This window comes from Camponotus vicinus, unplaced genomic scaffold (genome assembly GCF_025532165.1).
Source record: "Camponotus vicinus isolate PSW18456_S1 unplaced genomic scaffold, iyCamVici1.0 SCAF_12, whole genome shotgun sequence".
Lineage (NCBI taxonomy): Eukaryota > Metazoa > Arthropoda > Insecta > Hymenoptera > Formicidae > Camponotus > Camponotus vicinus.
In genome coordinates this window covers 1,492,673-1,512,400 of record NW_028141948.1, presented here as the reverse complement: position 1 = coordinate 1,512,400, position 19,728 = coordinate 1,492,673, and the positions used below count along the sequence as shown (strand labels likewise).

General features: G+C 30.6%; 2 protein-coding genes across 10 annotated transcripts in view; one reads left to right on the top strand and one right to left on the bottom strand.

The window, feature by feature from the left end:
• Daam (disheveled-associated activator of morphogenesis-like protein) overlaps positions 1–2,239 on the top strand; it is a 39,377-nt gene extending 37,138 nt beyond the window's left edge. For all 7 annotated transcript variants that reach the window (XM_083083754.1, XM_083083750.1, XM_083083755.1 and 4 more), the window contains one exon: positions 61–2,239. In XM_083083754.1, coding sequence (XP_082939880.1) covers positions 61–327 — 267 coding nt within the window. In that variant the 3' untranslated portion in view covers positions 328–2,239. The remainder of the gene's footprint in view (positions 1–60) is intronic.
• An 861-nt stretch (positions 2,240–3,100) lies between these two features.
• LOC145962562 (uncharacterized) overlaps positions 3,101–19,728 on the bottom strand; it is a 60,806-nt gene continuing 44,178 nt past the window's right edge. For 2 of the 3 annotated variants that reach the window (XM_083083746.1, XM_083083745.1), the window contains exons 5-7: positions 7,668–7,842; positions 6,920–7,171; positions 3,101–6,448 (exon numbers count right to left, since the gene is read on the bottom strand). In XM_083083746.1, coding sequence (XP_082939872.1) covers positions 6,285–6,448; positions 6,920–7,171; positions 7,668–7,842 — 591 coding nt within the window. In that variant the 3' untranslated portion in view covers positions 3,101–6,284. The remainder of the gene's footprint in view (positions 6,449–6,919; positions 7,172–7,667; positions 7,843–19,728) is intronic. The other variant, XM_083083747.1, reaches the window with a different exon arrangement.

Sequence of the window (19,728 nt, the reverse complement as noted above, 5' to 3'; positions counted from 1 at the left end):
TATCTTATTCATACTACAATTTCATAAAACTTTCTCATCACATTAAAATTATTATTACAGCTTCGAAAGAGAACAATAGAGAGGAAGAATTCGCGAGAAGGTATTTTAAATAGCATATCGCTAACCAAAAAGAACGAAGCAAACAGTAATGGCCAAAATGACAATAAGGGCGAATTCGATGACTTGATATCCGCTCTTCGAACTGGCGATGTATTCGGCGAAGATATTGCCAAATTTAAAAGATCAAAACGACGACCTGTTACACCCAGTGGTCAAGAAACACGCAGGCATAGCGCTCATAAGGAAGATTCCCGGGAACGCCATTAAAACCTCCATAAATCTTAACCATCGAAAAATATCTCGAAAAATGGATCATTTTTTAACACAAAATTTATTTATTATTATTAAGAATTAATCGTATTTGTGGAAGCAAATTGTTTAGGCAATCTAATTATAAATATAGATAATGTTCCTTATATCATTTACAAGTATGTATATCATATTGATAATTTGATATCATTCGTGAAAGACGCGTTGATTTACTAATGCATTTTTAAATAATACATTTTTACATAAAACGTACCCCCAAACTTACACACAATTCGGAGAGATACATAAAAGTTTGTTGTCTACAAAAGTGAATTTTATATACAAAATTTGGTACATATATACATTATATACACATTTTTCGCGGAAATTTTATACGACGAATTAAACACCATTATGAAAAACGCTTACAGGAATTTAATACACATTAATATTTAAAATATGTTATATAATAGTCTTTACAAAATGCAAAATATGCCTATAAGGATTTGCCAAATCAGAAAAAATTTTAAATGTTTATACATTTTTAGAAAAATTTTGCACAAAAGAAATAAGCACCTTTGCAAAAAAATAATTGAATGTGGAATTAATATCAACATTTTTTAAATAAAAATTTACAAAGAGTTGAACGTGCAATTATAGCTTAGTATTCTAAATTTCATTAATTTTTCATTAATTTATAATAAATAATAAATTTATATAAATATAAATAATAATATTATAATTTCTACCTGAAAATGTAACATAAATTATATATAATTTATATATTATTTGATTTACTGAATAAGATAGTAATATTTTTACTTATCTAAAGTGATGGCAAAATGAGTTAAAATCACAAGTTATCTAAAGTTAATAAAATAAGATCAATAAAAATAATCACATATAATGAAAAATATAACAATTATGCAATGGAAAAATATATATATATATATATATTGAATGTATGTGCATTTTTAAAGAACATGTACAATTTTATCTTTTATTATTTTTTATAGACATTATTTTTTATCTTTTATTATTTTTTGAGACACCAAATTTTCAATACTCTTAGAATATTATGTAAATTAACAAAGGTGCTAGGTAAACCAATGCAAAATTCTATTAATGCTAAACATTAACTACGGCCTCTACCAAATTATACAAGATTTTACTTTTATAAAAGCTACGATACATATTTTGTTAATTAAAATCAACAGCAATTAAGCATAATTAATTTCGCAAAATATCATTAATAATAGTCATCTAGTATTAACAAGACAGACAAGACGTTAATAAAGTTCCTGTCCATTGTATCAGAATCAAAGCAATGCAGCAGATTATCTGTAGCATATGTTTAGTAGGATGTATTTATTTTACTTATAGGTATTAATAATTTTATCTTGAACGAAAAAGAATGCGATAAATATATAAACACTCGCAAGATTCGTGGTGTTTAAATAATAAATAATATTGATCAAAAGGAATGATTTTTTATCCATCAAAATAATATCTACCACTATTAATAAAAGGCCTAGGTAAGCAGTGAGTATATAACTAATTAATTGCTCCCGGAAAAAACTAAAAGTCTGATTTTCTAAGTTAGAAAAATGGTACGATTATTACAATTTAGACACGATTAGAAAACTATATTATATTGGCTTTATTAAAGCCGTTATTAAAGCTAGTTTTCGATGTGTAGAAAAAGAAAATTATAAAAAGTGATTAGAAGAGTTTGCTGTATAGTAATTGATGTTTTGTAAGCTTTTGTACTTTTGTAAATATTCGATATTGATGTTTTCATGCTCGGAGCATAACCATTTTACAAGACTCAATGTCCAATTAATATATTATATATCATCGATATCTCACATGTATCTATATATGAAGAAATATATCAATTAAATGTGAAATTTTAATAGTATTTAAATCATATTGTTTAGTTTATTTGTTTGGAAAAATGGAACAATACCCTAATATCTTTTATTTTTGAAATCAATCTTATATAATTGATTTTTTTCTAAATCATTAATTAAATTTTACATACTTTTCTCTTAATCAAGAGTATTCAAAGATAATATTCTTTATTTATCTCAAAAGAATTAAAACGAACTAATAAATTAATAATAATTATATTAATTAAAAGAAGATAATTATATTAATGAAGAGAAGATAAAATTGTAGCAACAATATAATTATCAGAATTTGCAATATATATTACATAAGGTGTTTCAGGATTCCTGCTCGAATCGCCTGTAAAATAGGCAACCGGTATTGCGACAGCATTGCACGTGTTGATTGACAACAGTACAGAATCCATATATACTAGTATCCTTTAAATAAAATTTTCAAAAATTACAGAAAAAACAAAAACAAAAATTAAAAAACGTGAAAATGGTTTTCATCGAAGTAAGTAAAAATTTTGATAAATCGTATATTCCATCAACGATAGCTAAAAATATTTTTTCCAAAATAAAATATAATCGAAAACAAATTGATTAACTAAATCCAAAAAAAAAATTCACCTTTATTCTCATTTAAATTAATTTATCTCATTTAATCTATTAATTAATTTAATCTATTAGTCACAGTTCTTTATAAAACTTTAAAATAATAAACAGTTAATCCAAAATTATTTATTTTTTATATTGGATATTTCTAATCTGCTCCAATTATTATACATGCACATATTGTTTTACATAATGAGATTTCAGTAACAGAAAAGAAAAATTATTTGCGAAATGATATGTTCCCATCATTTTTAAGCGAGGTAATGAACATTGAAAAATGCGTATTTGTTCAGAAATTTTATTTCTTACGTATACTATCCGACTACTATGCATGCGTTAGAGCATTCAAATACAGAGAATTCGCTGCAGATCCGGAGCTCATCGTTAAATGTATTCACAATAATAGCGGTATTATTTCCATTACGATTCTTGACTCGTTTTTTTTCTAGAGAACATGTGGTTACTTTGTTTTTCATAATCGCGCGAGTCCTTTAAATTATAACATGTTATGTTACGTGTATAACTTGATCTAAGACAGACAGAATTTTGCTTGATCGTTGTCCCTGAATCCTCGCGAAAATCATAATTCGCAAGAAAGTCAAGATCCTCCTTCTTGCGGAAATTTATATTCATATATCTAAAAAGTAATCATAAGCACAAAATAGCATTACTAATTGTAAGTTACATATATATTAATGGACTATATTAGGAATTAGACGAGACTTTCTGTGACCTATTAACTCTTTCAATATAATATTTGTATACTGCACATTTTAAAGCAAATAACGTGGAAATAATAAACTTTACATCGACTGAAGAATTTCCAAGCATATTAATTTTTCAACAGCGGACAGTATGATTCACACGCGAACGGCAGAGGCTGAGTCAATTATATATGCATAATATGTATAACAAAATGTTTCAAAATTATTATCAATGGTTCTTTTATTAATAATAAATTCTTTGAAGATAATTTGAAGACAATTTTTCCACGAAAATATCAAAGTATCAATAACATTCGAATTAAACGATTAAGCGAAAAAGAAAGACTTTTCCCACACTAAATTTTGTAAAGTTAAAAGATTAGTACAATCACATTCCTTTTAATTATAATTAATTTCAGGTGGAGTTTACTTTACTAGAATTTCAATTTAAGATTTAATTAAAAACATATACGATAGCAAAAATTGGAAACTTGCAATAATCTTCGACATTTTGAGAAAAAATAGTTTTTAAATTGACTAAAAAATCTGTTATTAAAAGTTCATTCGAACATTGTAGTTTTTTAAACCTAGTTTTTTAACTATTTTTTTAATATTATTTGTATGTGACAATTACAAGAAAAAGTGAGAAAAATATTCTTAAAATATAAATTATTGATTTTTTCAGATAATGCACAAGAATATTTTAATTTATCATATTAATTCTATGAAAAATGCTTTATAAAACATTTTGTAAAACACTTGTTAAGATAAAAGATAAGTGACTCTGCCTCAGCGAAAAATTAAATAAGTAATATAGTGCAATAAAAAAACTAAAATTATCTATTGATTTCTACTCCGCGAAGATTTAGTAATAAAGTAGTAAGGCAAATATTTTCTTCTTGTATTTCAATATTTTCATTTGAAGATCTCACAAAAGTGCAAACTCGCGAAAAGATTTTCGTTCGATTCAGCATGTCTCGCAACCACATTTAATTTAGAGTCATCTTTTACATTCGCACATATGTGTATATATATATATATATATATATATATATATACTTTTTTATTTATATAATTATATACAGCAGGCGGGCGCTCCGAAACAACGGTGCAACGACGTAGATGAATTTATTTGCAGGAACAAAAAGCATAAGAATTAGACGAGCGATATTCCACGAATTTCTTTCAGTTCATATATATAATTGTCGAGAAGACATATTGCAAAATTTGTTTATATAACAACCGCCCGACGAGACACCGGCGCCATCGCAACCACCTCGCGTAAGATGTATCTGTCACTAAAGTATACCTTATCGAGCTAGAACTTATATCGATATATTGCACATTTGACAACAGTTATGTTTTTCTTTAAGTACTTGCATATAGGAAGTCTTCGCTAATAAATCTTACACATCTCTCTTTTTCTCTCTCTCTCTCTCTCTTTCTTTCTCTCTTTTTCTATTTTTCTCTTTGCTTGTTTTACACATCTACACATATAATATCTCTCTTTCTCTCTCTTTCTCGCTTCCTTTTAAATACACACATGAGTTTATTCGGTCAATTCAGCTTTCGATGCTTGCATGTTATCGTAAACTTGTAAGTCTTAGGGGCGCTTGTTATATATATATGTATAATATGAAGTCTTCGGGCCTATCTTTTTCGATGTGTTGATATAATCTGTTATTTTGCTAAGTATTCCCTACAACCTCTCTTTCCTCCTTTTTATTTCCTTTGTTCATTGCGTTGTTCATTCGTTGCAAATTTACGCTCTGAAGATGAAATTTTCGAATCTTCAAATTTTTTTATCACGCTCCATTCTGTCACTTTTCCTTTCGCATGTTTATTCACACATACACACACACATACATACATATGCACATACACACACATACACACACGTACAAGCATACGTATACTGTCGCACTATGAAAAGCGATTATATTCTACTTAGGTAGTTTTGTTCACTCTTAATCTGTCGGTTCTTGATTTACCACCTGGAATAATCAAGCCTCGTCCTTCGTCAACGATCTTAATCTTTTTGGAAAATTTTCTCTCTGAAGATTTTTGTTGACGACGAAATTTTTATGATCTTTCATTGTACGTTGTATCGATCGTCAGTAGGCTATGTTATTTCGTTGATAAAGATTAAACTTAACAATTAGTCCCATCATTCCCTTTCCGGCAATAATTCGTTTCTCTCGAAACATATTATGAAGATATCATTAATGTCTTTTCATTGTACGTCAAATCGTTGCGGTGGATTTACACGGATCCGTATCGATTTATAGGCCTGCCTAATTGCGCGAGGCATGTAAACGGATAACGCAAAACAGGCGCTCGATCGGTTGGTTCGTCATGCTTCGTTGTGCTTGTACATATCTTGCGTGTATCTTTGATGTTCACTAAAGATTTAGTCTGCATCACGGATAATCTCGATCCTCGCAAATATTTGCGAAAGTTGGCGCGAGGAATGTGGTGTATCAGAATCGTGTAGTCAATCGGAAGTCAATTCGAGATCATCAACGATCACCGCGATCGCTGCAGTCTGACTATGAGCGATTCCGATGAGATCCTTATACCTTATCCGGAAAGAATCCGTCTTCGTCGAAGGTACCCATTAAAAAAATATCACTGATTTTGAAATCGATGCTGCCGATTCACCTGTATTCACGACAGTCTGCCGGGCAGGACGATGTGCTTCCGTATCAGCAGCAAAAATATCGGACACGGAACTATCAGGAGAGAAGAGCTTGTATAATTGCGATTAAACCGAGGTGTGCAATGTGTTGGATTGTGGTGCCGACGGATACGATCCGCCAGGCGGTGTCGATGTTGGCTGCAGGCTCAATTGTAGCTGATGCTGTTGCGCTTTCGCTCTTAAACAGGCAATACTCTCGTTTCTAAGTTGCTCTGTATCCTGTACAACACCTGTAAACACAATGACGCGTGTACTTATTTGTGTGAAATTTTTTGTTTCTTGCCTTTTTTATTATTTTTTTTAAGTTTTTCTATTCTACATATATATTTTATTTTTTTATTGTAGTGTTTAAAAATTTATATGTAATAAAAAGAAGTACATAACTTTTTTTATTAATTTTTTTATCAATAGTTAAATTTCTTAGAGAAGGTTTATTTAAATAAAAATGTTTGGGCAGATAAACTAATATATAATATTTTTGTACAATATATTCTTTTCCAAATTGTCGAATTTATAATTCAACTGCTTTCGTTAAGATACATATTCACAAAAATATTAATTCCCATTAAATATTTATGTAGTACATTGCAACAAAAAAATTTTTTAATTAAAATATTTTAATATAAAATTTATCAATTACATTTTTCGACTAGAGAGATTTTTTTTAAGTTGAATATATATTTAGGCAAAATAGAACTTACTCGTAGATGACGAAGGTCCCATGCCGTCCTGACTCTCCTGTCCGCTTTCCGAACTGGTTGGTCCTCCTTGATGATGATTATGATTGGGGCTGCTTCCGCTTCCGTTTTGATCGTTACCACTGTCCTCTCCGCCAGATTTGAGATGCTCTGCTGCCTCGAGCGACTTTCGATGCATCCCTACAGGTCCACAGTCAATCAGTTCTTGATTACATTCGAAATCTTGGTTAAAGCTGCTTGTCTTAGACGATTGAGCTGGTACAAACCAACAGAAAAAAATATTCCAAATTTGCTGGGCCACTTTCATTTTAAGTGTTCCTATCAAAACTTTTCCGGTTTTTCAATGGTCTCTCTCATAATCTTTTAAGCATTCTTATTTTGGTCATTTATTTTTTTGCTAATATATATCGCAAAATAGAATAAAATTACGAAATTAATTAATTATAAAAAATTTTTTTACAATTGTCTAAATGAAACAATCGAAATAATCAATAAGTAATAAAAATTTCTTATAAACATTACATTAGATGTATTTAAATTGTCCTATATACATAATATATTCTCTTTTATATATATATATATAAGAAAAATATAAAATGACCAATGGTGCATTCTTGTCCAATTTTATTAAGAGATTTGCGGATACAATTCTAGGCCCAAATTTAAAAAGAAAGATTCAAGGAATTTATGTACTTAAATTATGAAAATTACTAATTTAAGAATTTTGTTAGAGAAATATATTCTTTCTTACCTAACAACCACGGTGCAACGGATTCATTTTCCTTGGCACTTCTTAAAATCGTTTCTGGAAGTGGTAAGGAATGTCGAACCATCGCTCCGTATAAACCATATTCCGCCATTATAGTACTTCTGCCCCAACATTTCTCCGTTTTGCGCCATTTTGCTCTCCGATTTTGAAACCATACCTGAAACAAAATAAACAGATAATTAGAAAAAACATTTTCATACCATGTGTGAGAAAATACAATAGAATTAATTCTTATTCTTCTAATTTAATATTAATCAGAATTTAAAAATTAATATTGTATATACGTTTATAATATATTTCAAAATATACAATATTTGTTAGTTTATTGTGTACATGTATAATAAATACATACGGTGCAAACAAAAACCTTGGAATATTTATTTGTAATTTAATCTATATAAATAAATAAGTAAATTGTATAACTTATTTATCGATTATATTTGAATCTCTCTTCCTAGTTCCCTTAACAAAAAGATTGATCTAGTTTTTTTACAGTTTTTGTCGTCAACATATATTCATTGAAAATGTAAACTTTACGGTTGATAATAAAGCATTCAACCATCGAAATACCTAATTTATCTCGATATTGTATTAACGTTAAAAAAATATTTGCACATTAGTTTTCTCGCTTACATTATTCCTTAATTAGACTACCATGATCGTGCCGGACGATCAGTTACTTTATCCAATTTGCACTCGCACGACACGTGTCACAATGCTGTATAGTTAATTATCATGCTCAAATGGCCTTCTCAAAAGCTACTATCCTATTTTTCATGCCTGTTAGGTTACTTGTTAGTAATGCTGATGATTCGCCTCCTACGGTGAAGACGCGTGTCGCTTTCTCCACACGCACGCTCGCATATAACGAACTACATTTCCAAAGAATAATAAGCATTGCATTATTCGACAAATATTATATATCTATTAATTATTTATTAATCTATTAATCGCATAAAAGCAATTTTATAAAGTATGTGCAGCTCTACTTTTTTTTATTAACTGTACATCAAACAAATTACAAGTAATCATCGTTTTGGAAACGAAAAAAATTAATCTTGTTATCAAACTTTTGTTATAGCTTTCGTTCGAAAATAATCAATCATAGAGTAGAAATATATTATATGAAACAATACAGATATGTGCATTTAAAGCAAAATCAAAAGGTAGATACATAAGCAAGTTAAAAATTAATGTTCAGGAAATGATAAAATAATCATTACTTTATTTATTATTATTTTCGAAGTCGATTATTGTAGCAAAAAATTGGTACTGTGATTCACCGCAGCTCTTTTCAATTTATGATATTAAATATGTTTTTAATACGTCACATTAAAACTTTGTACTAAAATCTACATTTAAATTTAAGTAAAATATATAATTTTTTATTGTGTATTTTTATTTATTATCTATTTCATTATTCCTATAAAACTTAATTTTCAACTTTTCCTTCATTTCCATTCGTTTATGCAAAGTTGTAACTGTTGTAATATTTTTATAAAGAAAAAATCAATTTAAAATTTGCGAAGTAATCCATAATTTAAAGCGTTTAATACAGGACGTATATACGCGATAGTTACAGGCCGTTATTTAAAAAGCTGGACACAGGCATCGGTTTGTTCAGCAAGCGTATGTACGACCGGACACAAGAGGGAGGCCGGAGGCTAGGGCGTAGACCAATTTGTAGCAACAATGCCAAAGTCACCGGCAGAATTGGTGCGTAATTTAAATGAATGGAAACGCGTCGCGCGCCCTGTCAATTTGCGCTGCCACCCCGAAATTATCTTCCGCTTAGATTTCAATGTGCACGCGGTTTTTCATGATTTACAAGCGTCCACGCAAAAACATTGGTAACAAAGCAACTCGCTTTTGTTAACAAAAAAATAAAATTTATTAATATATGTGCTCTTATAAACTCTCTGCTTTTAAAATATATATCGTATTCTATTTTTATATCATTGCATCACATACATTTTTTTAAATTAAAATTATTATTACTTAAAATTTAATTAAAATTATTCTATATCGCTTGTATCACTTTCTATTAAATTCAACAATTTAACTTTAATATTTTTATAAAAATATAAGAAAAGAAAAATCAACTGTAATATGTTAGTCATATCAAAAATGTATAAATAAATAGACACAGGTTCCCATTTCTTCATCAAAACATTAGCACTGTCGTGTTAAAAAAGAAGAGGGTGTTTAATAAGTGTCTAGGGGACACCGAATACGTCTTGACGTCGTTGTTTGAACGTAAGCCGAGAAAGCTACGACATTGGCTAAGACACTGGATAAAAAAGGAAGTAAAGGAGAGAGAGAGGAAGAGAGAAAGAGAAAGAGATCGGAGATACAGGATTCGATATCTCATTATCGGTCGATCGCAAATTGAAGTTACCGGTGGGAAGTAACGAGATCTCCAATTATCCTTAGGACAGTGTCACCCTATCTTATCATATATATATATATATATATATATATATATATATATATATATGTATGTGTTCGCAAGTCTTTCGAAGAAAGGAAACAAGCGGCATTCCTTAATTTTCATCTCTTCCGCCATCACAGTATTCCATACAATGCGATTAGCAAGATTCTTTCGATTCGTTCAAAATTTTCATGAGATCTGATAATCGAGATTGTTTGAGAAATATTGATACTAATGAGCAAGACTGTTATAAGCTTTAAGTTATTTCGTTAATATATTTATATAAATTAATTTAATTAATTATCTTGTAAAGTTGAGAAGTTTAAACAATTTAATTATCATATTATTGAGCAATAAATCTTATTAAAATAAAAATTAATGTATAAAAGATCATTAAATTATTATCATATAAATATTATTTACTCATTTTATAGATTATACGTTATATGTATATTATATATTATATATTAGATAGAGCTATTAATATATTAATATCATAATATAAAATAAAGTAAAAAATTGATTTAACAATTCTAATATAAAACTTACAGCGCAAAATTACAGCATCAACTAATAAATAAAAGCTAACCACGCATATTAATACGTAAGTATATATTGTCGGAAGTGAGTTTTTCTTGAAATTAAATAATCATATGCACAGGATATCAATATCCTTATTGATATCGAGTAATTAAAATTATTTCAATTCAAGATTTATTTTAATTATTCCGCCCCTTTGAAGAAGCATAGGTTAAAAAAAATTGAGGCATAATAATTAAGTCCAATCCGAATTCTATATGTGTTTTAGTTTTTTATATTAAAATTTTTCAATCTTATACTCTCGTTTAATCACAAAACAATTTCAAATTATTATAAACTGTATTAATATTCAATATGAAATCTAGGAGAAGAATAAGAGATAATATATTTAATGCAACAAATATAACAAATTTCAAGAAAATAAGTGATGGAGTATTAAAATGTCCAGAATCCTTGGGATCCTGGCCAAAAAATTACAATCATTTATGATAATTTTCCACGACCTTACTTTCTTGATCTTGCTTTTCACAGCGAAGAATCAAAAAGCTCGCAGTCAGATAGGCCTTCAAGGGTTCTCGAATTAATAGCATCTGATGGCAAATTTTCAGCTTTAGTTTCTAATTAGTTATTTAATTATATCGGGATATTTAGCTTGGAATAGATAGACTCGTCTTTCGCTTCTCTTAATCCTCCAAAAAATCCGTCCTGTTTGCTTGTCTAGTTTCAGTTAGAAATCGCTTCGCGACGACTTTCTCAGGTCCACGACATGTCCCGCCCTTTCTATTTTTCCGGTTGTCTCCGTTGTCCTTTCTGCCAGACAGTATATCCTCTCTTTATTCCCATTTCCATTCTCATCCTCTTGTTTTGATCCAATAGTCAGTCGCCGGTCTGATCGATGATACGCCAACAGGCAGTACTGCGCATGGCCGACTAAATACAAACGCTCCTTATTATACCGGGTGTGCCAATAAAGGAAGTACAGAAGAAGAGAAGAGAAGGGGAGAGAGGATGGAGTGGAGGAGAGAGCGAGATAGAAAAACGATAGGGAGGATGCTGGGGGAGTGTTCTGCCGGAGTTACTGGCTCCTTCGAGTCAAGGCGATCATAAAGGATCCTCTTCCACCGTCTTGCTGCTACCGCTGCTTCAGCAATGCAGCCTCGTTGCACCCCTTCCTTATACTCTGCCTCTACCCTAACTCAGCAGCGTCTCGTGATATACTAGGAGATGCCAAAGGATAATCCAGATACCCGATTTCCAATCCCGATGCTACGAAACGACACCTCCATACACCATCATCGATCCTCCTTTGTGGACTTCGTCTCGGCGATGCTTTTCAATGCGACTTTTCTCCTCGGTTCTAGGCATGTTTTCATTACCACGCTTCTTGTATTGTAAATACCTTCGATGTATTGGAAGTCTACTGCTACGAATGTTCAATGCATGATTTGCAATGAGAAACGATAATGTTTACGAATTTTAAATTTAAATTATTCTATTTGTGATGTATCTGATCTATCGTTAATATATTGCAATTATTATGTTAATTTTTTCTTAAAAATGTATAAACAATTCTTTTATTCCTTTTAAGTAAAGAATGATTATTTTGTAGAATGACAGATTTGTGAAATCTTAATGTATACTAATTAAAAACAGAGAGAATATTTACTTGTGCTGTATGTAGGTATTAATAGAATGATAATCCCGCGATATGAAATCTCATTACCTGTGATATTATGCGCAGGAAAGTCCAATATACCTGCTGCGTATAAGCGCCATATCAGATATTATGAAATATCTAAATAATTTACGACTATATAATTTTCGTATTATTATTATATATTAGCGCCGATGTTATCAAACTATGCAAATATATAAACCGTTATTACATATAGTTTACAAGATATATATGTCAGTTATATATATATCATCGATTTCTGATATATTGTAACATCAAATAGAAGAGATTTCTCTCCACATCGCAGTGAAATAATTTAATAAATCATATATGCTATGAGAAATTCATTAATCAAAATGATTAAAATTTGAATTAAATATAATAACTATAAAAAATGTATATGTTCAATAATAAAATATTTTTTACATATTTTTTCGTGAGAAATTATAATGCGCCAACGATATGATGAACACATCACGATATAATCGCATATTTTTATTTTAGATATATGAAAAAATATAAATCTTATTTATATACATAACAATCTAAGAAAATGCTAGTATTTTTAAAAATTTATGTATTTTCTATGCTAATTTATGCTGTAATAATTTTTCTAATTTATTGTTTTATAATAAATTATTAATATTAAATGCATAAGTTATTAATATTTTACAACATTCATTTTTTTCACAGCGCGAAAGAAGAAACGAGTATTGATCACAAAGATTAATTTGGAATAATTAAAATAAAACTTTTTCTTCATATGCGATGTAACTGTATGAGATGAAATACATTAAAATAATTCTTCTTTAATTCTGATTTTTTTTAAATTGTGACGTGTAATAGAATATTTCTGATGCCAAAATAACGTTAAACATCACAGAAACTATACAAGAAAAATAATTATTCTTTCCCTGGATTCTTCTTTGTTTGGGCTAATGTATATTTAAATCAACCTATCTAAATCAATTTACTTGTTGTACGTAGCTTACAATTCAACTTCGTCTTGCTTATTATTAATTAATGCAATTTACAAAAGAAGTATTTTGTGTAGAATGCAAAATAAGTGATATTAAATAGTACACACCTGTAATAAAAGATACTTCTTACAAATCACTTAATAAAAAAAATACAAAAAAACGAAGATCAGTCGCGATTCGCGTCGAGTGGATTCTCCTAATCTCGATCGGGGTTCGGTAAGTTAATTAATCTTGGCAAATAAGCGAGGGAAACGGGATAGGAAACGCGCGTTACATCCCTCAAAAACGCATGACTTATTTGCCGCATAATACACGCATAAGAGAGACCCAGAGGCCTAGTCGTGGCCCCTTACTTGACCAGCGGCTGGTAAATAGTTAAGTCGGATGGATCTCTCGTTGGGGGCCCCATACTGCGAAACGGCACGCGTCAGGGCATCATTACATGGGACACTTGCCGAGCGGAGGGTGACCCGAGAGAGGGATGTGCGCGCGTTTACCCATCACTCGGCGTCGATAAGCAGGAAATAATTCAGACACGAATAGACGCATTAACAAGTGAACCGGCATCGATCGCGCGTTGAAGTAATGAACCGCGATAAATTAATAGCGTCGGTTACTGCGTGTGAATCGTGATTTAAAGGATAAAAGATAATCAAGATCAAGCATTTCTAAAATTTATTCAATTCTTTATACTTAATATTGTCGATTATGCATTATTTTACGGCGCATTTTGAGTTCGTACAAGAAAAAGAAAATCGTTCCCGAAATATGCAACTTTGAGATATTATAAAAATATAATTTTTTCAGAAAAGAAGATTTATATTTTGTTTCAATAGGCCTTATTATTTAATGTATTATATATATTTATTTATTTATACATGAAAGCAATTTCTCAGACAAGACATATTTACCTAATTGACATTTTTCGTGGCAATACGTCTTCTCGTTATTGAATTTCCTTTTTGGTATATCGCGAGCCACGATCATGCTCTTATTTCTCTCCCATGCCCTCGATTTTCACTATGCAGACTCGGTTTCGATAGCGTTTCATCGGCGGCGTGGGCGTGGCGAAACTTCGGTCCATGCTTCTAACTTAATTCGGTTAGGCGAGATTTATATCTGCTACCGGCGGCGCATTTCCTTGTTCAAAGTCGTCGTGTCCCTCTCCATCCTCTTCCCTCCCCCGACCTCTCTTCCAATTCCCTACCGATTCACTATGTTTTCCTCCGACCACGAGCTGGTATTATTAGAATTTATAAGCGGTCCCGTTGACAGCGGCGCAACGCCCAAACTGCCAGATATTCCGCGATTCGCATCCCCGATTTTCTCCGGGTACCCTTATTTATTTGCCACCCGGTACACCAGCTCCGGCCAGAGACTCGATGGATACTCCGCGATGTGCATTATTGGTCAATTTTTGGGGTGAAACGCGCCCATCCGGAAATCACCGCTTTGTTTGTCGGTGGTTTTACGACCGGCATCGGCACGATGGTGAGTTTTCGTCCTAAAAATCACCAAGAAATCTCTTGCGCGAATACAATGTCATGGAAGATTGTCACATCCCGTGTGACCAATCTTAAACTAGATTTATCCATACAACTACATTGAACGTAGAGTATGATTGATTACATCAAAAGTACCCATTTCTCGTTTTATCAAATATGATTTTGTAATAAAAATTTGTTTGCGAAAAAAAGAAGATTTATTCTCCTTTCTTTAATTATTGGTAACTAATCCTTCAAATGGTGTAATATATGCAATGTTTTTAAATATGTAGATACACACACATTATGATTTTTTTATTCAAACACCTCTCTCTCTCTCTCAAGATATTTGAAGTTATTATTTTATTGTTGTACTAAAAAATCTTTCTCTGTCATTTTTATTTGGTGTAATTAAAATAAATTAAAGCATTTATTTTAATTACACCAAAAACATAGTTATAATTGAATTTATATTTCTAATATATATATTAAAAATTTAATATTATATATATTAATAATATATATATTAAAAATTTAAAAATTGCTATACAATTTACTATTCTCGCGATAATAGAGTAAACTAAAAAATGTATATATGTCAAACTATTTTTATTTTCATCAGTAATCGTGTGCTATCCATAGATTCTCGAAAAAAATATTAAATTGAAATTACGAAGATGTGGTACGTGTCCTATGTTTCTAAAAGAATATTGTTAAATAAACAATGCATTTAGCAAAATAAATAAATCGCAAAGCATATGGCATATGCTAATATTGTTGCGATTCTTATGCAGATACCTATGATGGAAATTTATATATTATAAATTAACAAAATTTATTATTTTTATTCAAGTATATTTAATTACTAATTACCATTGCTACCAACACTTATTGAACATTTTCTTGCAAATAAATTAGCTACAAGAATTTGCTCAAATAGAAATGAATGACGCATTAAATGGTCGACGTGAGAAAGCGCGCGATGCATTCAGAGTTTTCTATTCGTAGGCGCAAACATATAAGGATGCATACGTTTGCTCCTGTCGCGTCGGATTGTCGGCTCGAGGGTTGCCGATTAATATAAATAATAGATGATCACATTGAGGGAGGGGGAGGGGGATGGCCACTTGTCACCGTTCTGCGCTAAACGCGCGGAAGTCGAAAGGGCACCCTCTACACGAAGATCATTTAATCATTTCGACGACGAACGGATAGAAAATTCATGAGCCCGACGTCACCGACGGCCGCAACCCTATTACGGGGGCTGCGTGATCCACGGATGCGAGGGTGATGACGCCCTGACTTTATACGCGCGAACGATAGTTGCTCCGCTACACATCCAGAGATTATGGCCACTTCGTCATGGGAATGCTTATGGGTTGAATCATACGCGCGTATTCTCTAATTCGCTTTTAATTTGATTCCTCGGTCGATTCGAGCGGCCGGCCTCGCCGACACGACGGTCTCGATTCACTTCCGTGAATAGGCGAATAGAGAGAATCGTTGATTAAACTATAATTTAGAAATACAACCTGCGTTGCATAATAATATTCTTATCGTATATCTTATGATTTTTTAGATATTGACTCATGGAAGATCTCTTCGCCTTATTTCATATTCATCAAAGTATACCATGTATCGAATTCTACAAGTATAATACACATATTAATGCATATTAAGATAATTAATTATATAATTTCATTATTAAATATGAAGATATAAATGAGCATACGAAGATTAATTTTTTAATTTTGTGCTTTCAATATTATATCTCAGTCATTTAATTACATGCACAAATCATTGCAGAAATTCTCTTATATATACAGAAATTTATTAATCGATTACAAGAAATAAAGATAAAAAGTAATTATTAATCTCTTAACATTATGAATTGCAAGGTGAATTATAAATATTTAAATATTAAGTAGTTCTCAAATATTAACGAAACATATATTTTATATAAAAATATTTATTTTTCAGATATTTATAAACCAACAAATATTCTAAAGCAAGTAAAGCAAGAATTTCCAGACTTATGGATACATGATATTTTTATTATTTGAAATAACATTATAATCAATTGGAATCGTTATGCAATAAATTTTATTGCATTTTATTACAATTTTATTATATTTATGATTTTACTGCATAATTTTATGCTCTTCTCCAATTAAATTAAACTTTTTGTCGTCATTTATGTCTCTTATAAAGCAATGTATATACGTAGATATTTACACATATTTATAACGTAATTAATGTACATTGTGGAAAAGCGTGTGTTTTGTGCAAAACTAAAAATAATTTATCGTGTACTTTTTTCAAAAATTTATGTATTGCTATTATATTGCAAATGTGGATAACAAGTAGACTATCGGATAAGTTTGTGCAAAAGAAACGATTTGCTTGGATGAAGAAAGGAAAGAAAAACAATGGAAGTAGTATATAAAAAAAATTCAAGAAAGAAAAAAGAAAAATCAAGAAGGAAAAAGTGTACGAATAAAGTCTGGAAAAAGAAGCATGCGGAATCTTTTCCGCGCGTTGCGTTTTCAACCACGTCGACTGCTCCTTTATTATAAAGATCTTTCCGCGATGAGATCGAGTCGGAAGAAATGTAAGAGAGCCTTTTCGTCAGATTTTAGACGTAATCAATTTAGGAGCTGTCCTGGTACGCGTGTGCGCGTCACCGTGTGTGATCCGAGGACACTACACCCTCGAGTATTTAATGCATTCGTAGCTTTGTCAACCCCTCGGTATCATGCGCGTCCATATACGCATGTTACGCATACAAACACGCGTGTCCGCTACATCCGTTGGTTGCAGACATCCAAAAGATAAAATCAATAATCGGTCAGCGGCGCCGAAAATTCCCTGGATGTCGTTACATCGTGTGTACATCGTACGTATGTCGTTACTTAATTTATGTATGTAGAGCAGACATATTAATATGCACTGATTTATTTAAGATGAAATTTCATAAGTAATAAATAGATATCCCTATTTTTAAATAATAATTCTTAATAACTCCTTTTTTTCATATATTAAACGTATTAAAGTAGTAAATTTTCGTTATCTTTTATAAATAATTGCAACTTTCCAATCTTTATTTTAATATGTTAAAATTTCCTAAGTTGTAATATTTATATAATCTTTTACTGTATCATTAATTAATATAATAGTTTTTCCATTTTATATTCTTCTATCAAGTTCTTATCATCTCATTTCGCTTTTAAATGTCTAAAAGTCTCATTAATCAGTTATACAGCAGGTATTTAATGTTTCCAAAAATCTATCTATTAAAGAAAGAAACAGAGAGAGATAAAATAGAGAGAAATAGAGATAGAATAAATTACGAGAAATATAAAAAAATGTATTTGATAAAAAAAATATTTATATTGACCATTGTTCTCCATCCAGTATCTTCATTAGCTCTATGTAATTTATATGTATATAAAATATACAATATGAAATTATAAAAAAACTAACATCCCTAATTCAAAAGACTCTTTTCCTTGTTTAAAAGTAATAAAATAAAATTATATACAAAGAAATGGATCTTGTTATAAATGCTTTTTATGAGTTCAATTGCATTTGAGTTAGGGCACACGAACATCGAATGATCAGATATATTCAGCTTTGAAAAATTTTCATAATCCTCTAACAAAGATCCGATGTGAAAATATTTATTTTACTCGGTCGGGAATAGCTAATTTCAGGTCTCAGTGTTATTTACTCAGCGTTAGCCGCACCTTTAGAGATGTTGACGTCTTCTCTAGATACCCGGATTCGAGTCCTTATAAGGTTCTTAACCAGGATATCCACCTGTCACGACTCTCGCAACCGTCAAAAGAAATAATTTTTCAAAAAATATAAATGTTTCTAAAGTGTTTATCTGTTTGAATTAAAATAACAACTAATTTTGCACAGATGATTACTTAGTAATTGTAAGCGTAATCTCATAATGATTCTCATTTCATGAGATTTATAAAAAAATATAATAAAAATTAATCGTATATATTAATATAAATTAAATAAATATAATAAGATACAATTTTTAAGATCTGTTTATGAAATAATTTGAATAAAAATTTGCGTAACAAATTTTATATTGCAGAAACTTTTGAGAAAAAAAGTAATTATAAAGATATAAAAGAAATATATTAATATAAATTAATATACAAAGCATGCTTTAGATTAATTAATGTCAAATAATTAATCTAATGCATATGGAGCTCTTCCATATAATTTCGTGGCAATAACACATTATCTGCAGTGTAAATAGTTTTCAATATAAAATATATCAGAGAGATAATGTGTGGTAAGAACATCAATAATATTTCTCCGATCGTTGTACATAGAATAATCGTGCAAGTTGTCATTTTCGCAAACGTCATGCAATATCAATGATGAAGAAAAAGAGTCATGGCCGATTTGCAAATTACCATAAATTTCCCGTATGAATGATAATATCCCGGCATAATTTTCTGCGATTTACGATTGCGGGCGCCTACTAAACATAAACACGAATAGGAGATCTTGTCTGCCTGCTAAAATTCGCGGGTCATTTGAGCCGTTCACGCGCCATTACCCTTCCTTAGTGCGAGACCTCTGTAAGATTCTCTCTGTAAAGTTCAAGACGAGGCGAAGAATTGCGGGACGTTGTATATAGAAATCGAAGAGGTTGAAATAGAGAAAGATGGGCGACAGAAAAAAGAGAAAAAAGAACAGAGTAGAAGAGGAGAAGACTTAGTAGCGCGAACGTAATTCGATTCCTCGTTATGTCAATCCGAGAAATTATGTACTTCCAATGAGTTTTCTTTTCTCCACTCTGCCATTCTAAATGTCGACGATATCGGAAACGCTCATTTTGCAATGTATGATGCACGCGATGCATCGATATATCGGAAAATACCATTTTATGAAATTACAAAAAATT